The 11,663-nt window shown below is 41.5% G+C and overlaps 1 protein-coding gene across 1 annotated transcript in view; it reads right to left on the minus strand.

The window, feature by feature from the left end:
* lrrfip1a (leucine rich repeat (in FLII) interacting protein 1a) overlaps nucleotides 1-11,663 on the minus strand; it is a gene marked incomplete at its 3' end in the record, with an annotated part of 50,104 nt that overhangs the window by 21,246 nt on the left and 17,195 nt on the right. Inside the window, exon 2 of the mRNA XM_035676747.1 lies at nucleotides 4,351-4,437. Within this exon, the coding sequence (XP_035532640.1) occupies nucleotides 4,351-4,437 (87 nt within the window). The remainder of the gene's footprint in view (nucleotides 1-4,350; nucleotides 4,438-11,663) is intronic.

Consider the following 11,663-nt stretch of genomic DNA (forward strand, 5'->3'; position numbering starts at 1 on the left):
CCTCATGGTGAGCTGAGCACACACACACACACTCACACACACACACACACACAGCTTTCCATACATTTTTTCAAGTACATACAGTGATGACATCCGTCAACTACAATATCCCAACTGGCTCAACTTATAATAACTTAAATCAAACCAATGTCTGACAGATGTCTGTAACATGTGCAAAGCGCTCCTTTTACCAGTGACACAAACACACTGTCACATCCGAGCAAATCCAACACGGCACGCAAACACACCCCACCCCTTACTGCTGCACTTTCCATCCCAACGGTCCAGTACTTTAATCCAGATTTACTACCACTGTCGCCCTTGTATGCTTGCCCAATATATGGATTGGCTGCTTTGTAATTCTGGCTTTCAGAAATGCATTTGCAGCTGACCTCTTTGCCCAGCGGCATCACTTCAGGAACAACACTTCCTAGATGATCGATGGCGTACAGCCTCTTGCCCTCACTAGTCTACTGATCTTAATTTATAGGTTCAGTGGAGATGAGGTCATGTCCCCACGCAGGTGACCTCTTATTGCAGAGTCTGTGCAGAAATTGCCGCATCTTGTCTAGTCATGAAAACAAAGTCATCCTCTCTTCTAGTTGTAGAGGTCACCTTCATTTATAAAATAGTTTACCATTAATGACGGGTGATACATTACTCTAGTGTCACTGGTATAAGAATAATGTGATGCCTCAATTTCACATTATTTCTGCATAATTAACGCCCATTTTATTGATTTTATTTGACTATTTTTCCACCATTAGAATGAAAAACTGCAACCTGTGCTTTAATAGTTAACACAGATAATCTATAGCAACTTTAATCTCTTCATCTATCTGTGCTACATGAGCGCTGACCTTTCAATTCTCAGTTTTGACCTTTGACATCTGCCTACAAGATGCCATCAATTAAAAAGAAAAAAATATGCCTTTTCAACTTTTATATTATATCTATGTTATAAAACGTGAGAATTAAGATATATAAGAGCATAATGCGGCACAGACATGAGATTATCGATGCATAGCACAAAACAAAACTGTCCAGAGGGCTCTTATCTCCTTACTTATCTCTCATTACGTGTCTGGACAGCCAATTAGCAAGTGAGCCAGGCACCGTCATAAGCCCATTCATTGAATGAGTTACACAATCAGCTTACATGTGTTTGCACCCGTTCTGTTCAACTCACCGAGCTCCCCTTCTTGATCGGAGGGGTTCGTGGGCGCCCAGTGAGGGCAGCCCTGAGCCCCCTCCCTGCCAGCCGACGCCCGGCCGTCCTGCTGCCCTCAGGGTACCATCACCACTTAGCAGTCACCATGCTAAGACCAGGGCCAGTCATGGAAGCAGGATCACGGCGGGACAGGGCGCTGAGATTTGAGCTCAGAACAACAGAGGCAACCGCGGGGTTCTCGTTCACTGCTACACAGCCAATAATCCACCTTAAAGTCCTGTCTTCAGTGTGTGAGAAAACATCCCAAAGTCCCGAAGGTGGTTGTGACTGCAGCGACCCATCGCTCATGTCAACAACGCAGCGACAACAACTGCTCCGCTGTAGGCTGGACCAAGGAGCGCAACCTGCTAAGCTACTTTAGAACTCGGCTAAAAGGGTTTAAGGGACACACACACACACACCCTGACCAGACTCAGCTTAACAATGACCATTAATCCAGTGCGTATGACTGGTGGGTGTGTGTGTGTGTGTGTGTACATGTAGTTGTTGTTGTTTGGGTTTACCAGCTGTGTTTTGATTGCTGAATAATTTCAGAATCAGAATCAGAATCAGAAATACTTTAATAATCCCCGTGGGGAAATTACTTCGTGGGGAAATTATTTTAATTTGAGTACTGCTGTAATAGTGATTATCCCAGTATAACTTAATGGGAAAAGGGTTTGCTATATTGGCAAGCACCAAATCACTTTGGGAAGTTGTTATTTTTAAAAGAGAAACTGAACAGGGTTGAGTAATGTGATCATATACATTAGTATATATTGTAGACCGTACAGTATGGTTTGTACCTGATGTACAGTGGTTATCACTTTTATTATCCCTGGTCATATAAGGTCTTTGTGAGCTACGGTGTAAATCCATGAGAAGAATTTCTTTATGTCAGAATGTGATAAAGAATTTAAGATTTTTCCAGGTATTTAATTCACAGAATTAGACCAAATCTGATTATTGTATCTGTGAACTGTTCCTCAATTTAATTCACATGAATATAATAAAATCAGTATCACATCAAAACATTAGATACTCTCTGATAAATGATTTTAGGGGATGTCAACCCCTAGCAAACAACGTATATTTTGTTCTCCTAATCCTAACAGCAAGAGTTATCTGTAAGCAGCAAAGAAAGACGGACAAGAGGGTTCAAGAAAAGTCCACCAGGGTTACACGTAATAATAGTATTAGGGGTCTTAACTTCAAAATCCTCTCTGGACACAGAAATGAGTCAACATTTGTGAGTTGGGGTTCGACAGGTGAGAGGCAGAAGTCTGTTTGTGTGTATGGGATTACTCCAGGCTAAGAATAGTGATCTGGGAAAAGTGCGACTCCCCACGGTGCAGATTAGAGGTGTTAAAAAAAATGAGAAACTAAAACTTAAGTAACACACCACTGACCTACAGACCAAACACGCAACCATACACAGACACACACACACACACACACACACACACAATTCAGCTCTGCACCTGTTTCAACACAAATCAGAATGTAGAGCAGATGTCAACGCTGGAGGTGCTGGGTGCAGAGGGTGTAAACCAGAGTTTTAGGGTGTCTCTGGTCTTTGTATTCATCTATGGAGGTCTAACTGTGGCACTAAATGTTACTAATTCAATTGTTTATAGATTTTAAATGAAACAAAAAAAGAATGACACACATTTATTGCCTCTTTTACACAGCAGGACCATCTAATTAAGGCCTAAACATTTCTGGAGGCTTTTAGATGGCAGACAACAGGAGTTCATTGTACTAGTACTGCTACACTACATACTGTATGTAGCTATCTAAAGAGGCAGGGCTACGCATAAAGAACCACGACAAAACCAATTAAATAACTTAAAAAACCCAATAAAACGTGTGACTTAAATATTGCATTAAAAGTCTTGGAAGTCTTTTTTTTCCATTTTGGCCTTAGATTAACTGGAAAAGGTTCAAACCCACATACCCACATTTTCCCGTCACACAGCTTCATTTTTACTTGTTTAAAGCTTCCTAAACCAATCGACTCTTATGGCTAAGATAAAAGAATACTTTACTTACTTCTATTAGGAGGTTTACTCACTTTAACATGCTGCTCTATACTTAGAAACATTGCTTTAACACTAATCCACTTCAATCAGTACAGTGTGTGGAGCAAGATGAGCTTCATAAGTGACATTTCATCAGCTGTACTCCAGATGTTTTGCATTTTATTAAGAGGAATTAATAAGAGGAAGTTCAGATGGCCTCTAAGATGAAAAAACATTCACAATTGAACTTCTCTGTAAATTTGGGGTTTTGCAAATGAACTTAATCCACATGATCCAGGGGGTTTGCTCCATTTTACTGCAGGACTGATTGATAAGGAGGTGGGTATTTTATTTGTTCATCCTGAATCAATACGTACGTCACATGTTTTTTCTGCACTTACTACACGCAGCAGTTACAGCACCCTGTTTCCACCTCTGACCCATGACCCACAGGATTTAAGAGTCCCAGCTTAGAGCGTGAAGCAATGTTGACAGGAAGTTCTTCAGGTCCAAACTGCCAACACAGTACCAACCAAGACTGCGGACATCCTGTTGTTACTTAGAGTAATGTATTATCAAGCCATGTGGTACAAAAGAGTGCTGCAGGAGTGAGTCCTGAAACCCGGAAATGAGTTAGCAGTTTTGCACATCCCGTTTCCTCACCTCGAAGTCAATGTTGTTGTTTCTTTAAAATGGGATTTTGGTTAGATGCCTGAAATAAGGTCTGTGGTTAACACAAGCTGAAGAGATTTTGGCCGGTGACATAAAACAAGTCAGTAAAAACCCAGTTTGTGAATTCTGAAGCTTTTACGAATCTTAAAAAAGGCTTGAAGATGATTTTGCTGGACAAAACGTGTAAGTATCAGAAAACTGTGTTCGCCACAGACGTTATTTTCTGCCACAATCCAAAATCCAAAATCCAATGGAAAAATCCTGTTGGCTTTCTGTAAAGGGAACCAGCACTCTATAGCACCTAGTGTTACAAACTTCAATATAATAATGCTATATAAATATGATGACCTCCTAAAATACGAACGAGTATTCATATAATGCTTATAATGCTTACCCATAAGGTGGATCTTGTATTCATGTTTTTAAATGTGTGTTCGTGACTCATACCTCTTTCTGTTGTCTCTCCAGCTCCTTCATGCGGATCTCTCTGGCCTCTGCCCTCGCTGCCCTCTTCGCTGCCAGCCTGGCCTCGGCCTGAGGGACGGATGAAGAAAGAAATAGAAAGAGAAAGAAAATAGGAAAGAAAGAAGAAGTGAGACAGCAGCTTATTTAGCTGAGAACACATCTATAAATGAACACTCGTGTGAACAGAGGTCCAGTTCCTCGACAGAGAGATGTGAAATTTGTGGGACATGGTTGGGAGGTAAATGCGGCATAAGATTCAGCAACTGGACCTTTAATTTCTAGAGAGTTTAAATTTTACCAAAGCTATGCTTCTAAAACTACAGTACTGAACAAGTGAAATGAATCATGTTCTGTACACTGCCAATGTCAAAGGAGACTGGATTACCAGGGTTGTAGCAGTGTCTATAAACACAGGATATCAGGTGTCCTTTAAACTCTGAATAGACGTAGTGGGCTGTATTTATAAGCATACAATCTTGTGAGAAATCTCGAGACTCACGCAGACATGCAGTCACAACAGTGTGTAAATGTGTATATGTATTTATATTTCTGTATTTGAAGGCATTGCCTTTGCTCCACTTAGCACTCAGGCAAGAGCAGGGCCTTTTCCTTAAAAGGACCTCTCTCAGAGCGTGTACTGTATGAGTGTGCAAGCATTTCCTTCCTCTAACTTTGTGGTAGACACGATGTGTTTGCAGTCTGTTCGCCTCTAGGCGGGGTCATTGCAACCCCTCCTATCATTGCACTAATGCATTTCCCCAATGTCAGTCACCATGACCAAGTAACAGGAAAACACAGACAGCTAAAATAATCAGCTTCAAAGCAAACATGTTCTCACGCTCAAACTTAACATGACTCAGTTAACACTGTTCACAAAAGTTACAAATCTTCAACGCTGTGTCGGGCACAACAACAAAAACAAAGAATAAGTAGAACATCTCCTGTTCCAGTAACTCAAGTCAACTTCAATCTACAGGACAGAAAGCAGATGAATAAAATAGGTTGACACATGCCTTCAACTCTCTCTCTCTCCCTCCCTCTCTCTCCCTCCCTCTCTCTCTTCTGTTTGTACTTCTTCAAACTTAAAATATGTACGGTTTGGGATTTGGGGGAAAAGAGAAAAATCTGAAGTAGTCTGGCTGCATGTCCTCCACCAGAGTTCACTCAAAACAGTGGATCTATCTGGTTGTCACATTTTACACATAAAGAGTAGCTACACCCAAAGTCCTTTTAGAAACTGTTAACGTAGTAACAATGCTGATGTTACACACTAAAGCCGTATTTGCATCAGGAATCCCCCAGTGCCAGCTAACATTCCCCAACACTGCCAGCTGGGTTGGTTAAACCACTGGTTCTCAACCTGGGGTCCCCCAGGGATGCTTAAAGGGGTTCCCAGGGGTCCCCAGAAAAATGGGAAATATTTTAATTTCATTATTTAATTGACTAAAGGCAAATGTGAGAAAATGTATAGTGACTATTGTAGGCTTCACACTCTTCACTGTTAATGATAATGTACAGTTTAGTAAGGACAGTTACGTAATCCGTGAGACTACATATTATCAAACAGCCTACAGGTCCCAGCCTGATGTGTATCAATCCGGGGGTCCTTGACACCAATAGGTTGAAAAACACTGAGTTTGACGATATTGCCAGACTGGTGAACACAAAACATATTTTACTATTATTTCATATGCATAGTTAGGGTATGTGCTCAATATTTTGTTGTTTGTATGTGGGTGATATAGTGGCAGCACGGTTTTCTCAGCTTGTGCGGTGACTTCTTCCTCACACACATGGGTCACCTTGCCCTGTCCGCATCCTGTGCAGTTCAGCACTTCACAATATTGTGCAAAGCTGCATCACAATGAGGTGTAATCATCACAACTGCACCACACGTGAGCACACTCATTGGTGATGATGGTTGAGGTCAACAACAGACTTGAACCGTTCCACCTAGAGGTCAGTGTAGACGCTCTTTACGTTACAGATGCAGGAAGTTATGAGCTCTGAATCTGCAGGATGATTTATGCAATGGGCCATCTGCCTGAATCAGCTCTTAGTGTTTCAGTGGTGGAATAATGGGCGACTGGAGGCCTAAAATGTTAGAACAGCAGGTTTGTTGCTGCATCAGTAGAGATACCCTGCAGTGAGCTGTGTGTGCACAAAGCACGTCCTGCTTAGGGATGTGTGTGAGTGGGTACCAGGACATTGTCATTAAACCAACTAATCAAGGAAGTCACAAAAAGCTGTTCAAAGCAGCCATCTGAGCGATGAAGGAGATATTCCAGAAATAGTCCTCTCTGATTGCTGTTCTCCCCGTGGCTCACTGACTGCCTGAATGGCATTTCCTCTCAGTCAATGATTGCTCATTGTCCTTGGCATTCTTCACATTTGTGTCTTTGGGTTTCAGACCATCAAAAAGCTCTTTGTAAAGCCACTGTTGTACCTGTGCTAAAGCATCTACAGTGAAGCCTACGGGTGCAGGGTCTTTTATTTTAACTTCCATGAACCCTGGGGTGATAAAGTTGCAGCGTAAGAGCAGTAACATGACATCATTCTTATGGGCTCACAGCTTTTATTAAAAACAACATTTCGGAGAGCAAAGATAGAGATTTCACAGATATATTATTAAATCAGTCTAGGGTGGAAACAATTTACAAATATTTTAACAGCTGTTGGTGTCAGATGGGTGGCTACCACAGTGCTACATACAATGCCACACAACACAATGCAGTCAGTGCCAGGACACGCAGACAATCATATCGTATTGAATTAGACCTTCCTGTGAATGACAACTTACTTGACGCTCTCTCAATTGCCCGGATGCAGTCGACCCCACCCAACAACAAGTGGATTAAAAACAGAGAGTTTCTTCCAGGTCTGTTACTAATCGACCACACTTTGTTTGTCCATTAATCCTCTGTTCAAAGAATCTGGGACATGAGTCACAATAAGCTGAGAACATATTAGAAGAAGGCAATGCCAGCACAGCCAGAGTTTGTCCAAAGCCACAGAGCAGTTTTATTTACTTATTTTACACTCTTTATTTGTTGGCTTATGACTCCTTATAGTAGTTACTTCTCAGAAAAGGAAAAGAAAGCATGTAACTACTGTATGTGTCAGGCTCATGTAACAGGAATCAGTGGTAACTGTTGCATGGCTGCAGGTGTATAGAAACAGACGTCAAGGTGCTAAATGAAATGTAAAGCCAGTGAAGTGGAAAAAGTCAGCATTCAGTTTGCTTTAATTTGAAAAGACTTTCCTGTCTCATCTTTTCCAGTTGCTGTTAAACTGTAAGCATCTGTACTGGTAATTTCAGCTCTAAATGACTGAGAGTGGCAGCCCCTCAAAACCTTCTTGAAACTGAGAGGTGTGAATGATTTCAACACTGACACATTACTGCCTTCCTTTTCACTGGGTGGAGGTGCTGTGTTTGCCCGCTCGCTTGTGGTAATTAAAGCAGGCTGACTAGAAATCAGATAAAAACTCGATATAAGATACTGTAGTCACTTCTTTTTTAACGATACTCAAAGCAGAGTTATAATAAGCAGAGTATAATGTGAGAGTCTTCGCAAATAGAAGCCAGAAATGAGTGAGAATGCCGTCACAATAAAGAAAAGTGTTCATTATGACACCACCTGAGATTCCAGATGTGTCCAACTCCACCCACAAACAGCAAGACAAATAGTTAGATTGGTGTTTATTATACAATGAATTATTTTCCATATATTATTTTCCTGCAGTTATCAAACTGTGTTGTTTGGAGAGTCTAGTGTATCTGCCTCTGGACCGAAAGATGCATCTAAATAGGCCAAAAGACAGAATCACACGTCTTTTTTTCCCTTCCTCCTCCTTAGCTATTTATAATGACCTACATGCTCTCGGGTTCTATCAAAACTGTTCTAATTCAGCACAATTTCAATAAGGTGACTGTCCTCCTGAGAGCTAATGAGCTAGTTCACTGCAAAAATGGATCCTCTAACAAGAAGTATTACTTAACATAATAGCCTCTGAAATGGTTTAGATGCTGATAAACGAAGGAAAAAGAAGATAAGAGGGAAGGTCCATTTCAAACATATTGTGTAAGTGGATTATGTAACATAGTGTATGTTCTCCTTCCCCCAAGTCCTGACTTGCAGTTTTATGAACCAAGAGTTATGCTATGAAGTAGGCATGGGACGATTACCTTGGCCAAAATAAGTGAAAGGATGCAGGCTCCCTGTTGTCCCCTTTGTTTAAAATGAATCAGGAAATCAATATAGGACTGCATTATCGCATTCATCATTAACTTGATATTGGAAATTCACCACGATTCATTGTGTACATGAGTGTTTTTTATCATGATATGTGGTACTGTAACGTCCCATTCTGTATTATGAAGCAAAAATTACATTTTATTTTACACAACAAAACTGTACATTTCCTGCAAACAAAACCTTACTTTAATCATATAATCCTCTTTTAAATTGCACTTTTCAGTCCTACATAGTGCGTGTGACATACCGAGGAGACCTGGCTTCTGTCAGCCTGATCCCATGTGTCTACTGATAATCTATAAAGGCCACCGTGCCTTCAAGTGTCACCAGAACTAAATGCCAGCCTGGTCTGACTCTGTCTCCAGTGAGCTCAATTCCCACGCCTTGAATGCCAGTCTTCAGCAACCAAAATGGACGGGTATTTTAATGACCATGAGTGCTGACAGGCTGAACAAAGAGAGCACACAGAAATAACTCGGATTTCTGACCAGCTGGAGGTTTGACTGCGTTTAAAATAAGGCGGGGACCATAAAGTGGATTCACACACACAATTTGCTTATTATCCAGTTGAAGGGCATGATGACTAGCTGTTAAAAGGGAAAAAAAAAGCTGACTGCCTCTTCAAACCTTATAAAGCTCCCAGATGTAGCCTAAAAGGGAGTGGCTGCTAAAACACTCAGCAACACTATGGCCACAGACATGAGTCAACTGGACGCAGAAATGGATAAATCAAGCCTTTGTTTCCAAACGCTTCTAAACTGTTGCATAAAAAAATATTTGACGTATGCTCACAGAGAGAACTACAAACCATATAAGACAACTGAACAACAAATAAAATATTTTTTATAGGCCTATGGGAAGTGATTAAACAAACAAATAATGTCGTATAGAACGTTTTTAGACATTGTTTTAAAGACATTTACACAGTCAAATTAGAGCCAACTGACAGACGTTTGAGGCAAACACTAACGTTAATATTTCATGATAAGAAAAATCTCTCTAGGCTGACGATAAAATCCCAACTCGGGGTAAATTTCACAACTGTGTCACGTGGTCTTCATCAGTGGATAGAGTTCGTTCAGTCTTCAGGACGATGACAGGTCTGTGGAGATGCTGCTGCCACTGCAGCTACTGACTTACACGTCCTCAGTGATATGTTCAGCAGTGGAGTTCATTCACAACACAACAAACCAATGATGAAGACTGTAGTGAAAGCTCCAGAAAAAGAAAAAGAGTCTTCAAATTCTGCCAAATAATATACAGTATATCAATATACACCGCTGTAACATTATGACCACGTAGCACCCTGACTGGTCCCAGACCAACAGACTGCTCTGCACTGTTCTGACTCCTTTCTATCAGAACCAGCAGTAACGTTTTCAGCAGTACAGTAGCTCGTCTGTTGGATCCTCGGCCATCACCCTGTCTCTGCTTCTCTTCCGTCCTTGGAGCACTTGTGACAGATTCCCTTCACAGGAGCTGCAGGTTTGGAGATGTCGTCTAGCCATCACAATGTGGTACGTCGCCAGATTCTTGTCATTACAAAGCCCTACAGTTACATATATCCTTCTCAGTGTCAGGAATAGTCACTCAAGAACAGCATAGTCATCATTGAAACAAAAAAAGGATGTGTGATAAATGAGTTTAAATTCAGCTAATATTTGAGCAGCCACCCTTCTTTTCTCACATACTGTATGAATGATACCATGTATGCATCATCATCCTCACCCTGCACAACCATGCAACACCTTTAAGTGCTGGTTATTGAAGGAAAAACTCCTTCCAGCCTCCACACAGCCATTCAACCAAACCTCAGCCACACAAACACAAACAGAACAGCTGTGGAGCTCTCAGCACTGCAAACAAACTGGTTAGCAACTGATTATGTGAGGCTGGGAATAAAACAAATAGTACGCTTCTGACATTTCTAAAAATAAAACAAGGGAGCAGCTGGGTTCGAACAGTGCAGAAATGCAATGCAACCAGGCGAACTACATTACAACGTCGGGGAAACCTTCCTCAGATCCAAACATGGATAGCAACATGCCAGCACATAAATAATATTCCCAACTGAGACAGTGAACGGTTCAAACATGATACTGGACTCAAGAAGCTGTGGCTCTTACAGACCGACGTACTGTATAGAACCATCATTTGAGACATTCTGGTGAGGTTACCCACATGTTTCCAATTGGTTATACACTGTGGGGCCCTCCTTGTTTTCCCTTCCTGTAGCCTGAACATGGTGCTTCAGGCAGCAACAGTTTATGTTGCAACCCTCACTACTACTAAAGCATGATGGGAGTAAGCAATACCTCGCAGGAAGTTACACAATGTAGCTCCATGAGCGCAGTCAATAACAGGAGATCAGTGGCACAAAGGAAAGTCTGTGACATGTTTATTTCCAAAGGGTGATTTGTTTTGTGCATGTTGCACTCATTCAAACACTTACTGTTTACTCGCTGCCTCTGGGCAGTGACACCCAAGTAGGGCTTATATTCCTTGCTCACGGGCGCACTGACGGGGGTTTAGTAAAAGGAGAGCGTGACGTGCTGGGACTTTGAGGAAACTCTATAAATTGCACATGTTAAGTTTACTTTCCCTATCAAAGGAGTCCTCCAGCAATAAATACATATTAATAGAGAAGGGTCCTCCAGTTCAGGACCCTGGAACCACTCCTTCCTAAACCCAAGCCAGGTTTAAACCCACTCACTCTGAGGATGCTCATCTCATTATCTCCCACAGTGGTGGAAAGAACTCCCAGCTGCTCAGACTGAACAATTGGTACAACCATTCTGTATGTATGTGGTTGGTGAGACCTGAATATCTGTTTCAAGAAGAGTTTCCTAATCAAAGCAATTATTACACAATTTATCTGGCAAAGATCCATATTGGTGGTATATAACATGTTCAGTGTTTCCCATTCATTACTGAGACTATGGCAGCCCACCGGGGTCGAATTTGCCCCACCACAGTTTCATAACGAACTTAAAATATTGTTATTGTTCCATGATTGATAAACTAGTGCCCCCCCCCCCC

This window comes from Morone saxatilis, unplaced genomic scaffold (genome assembly GCF_004916995.1).
Source record: "Morone saxatilis isolate NCDOM2014 unplaced genomic scaffold, NCSU_SB_2.0 Contig5, whole genome shotgun sequence".
NCBI classification, from domain to species: domain Eukaryota; kingdom Metazoa; phylum Chordata; class Actinopteri; family Moronidae; genus Morone; species Morone saxatilis.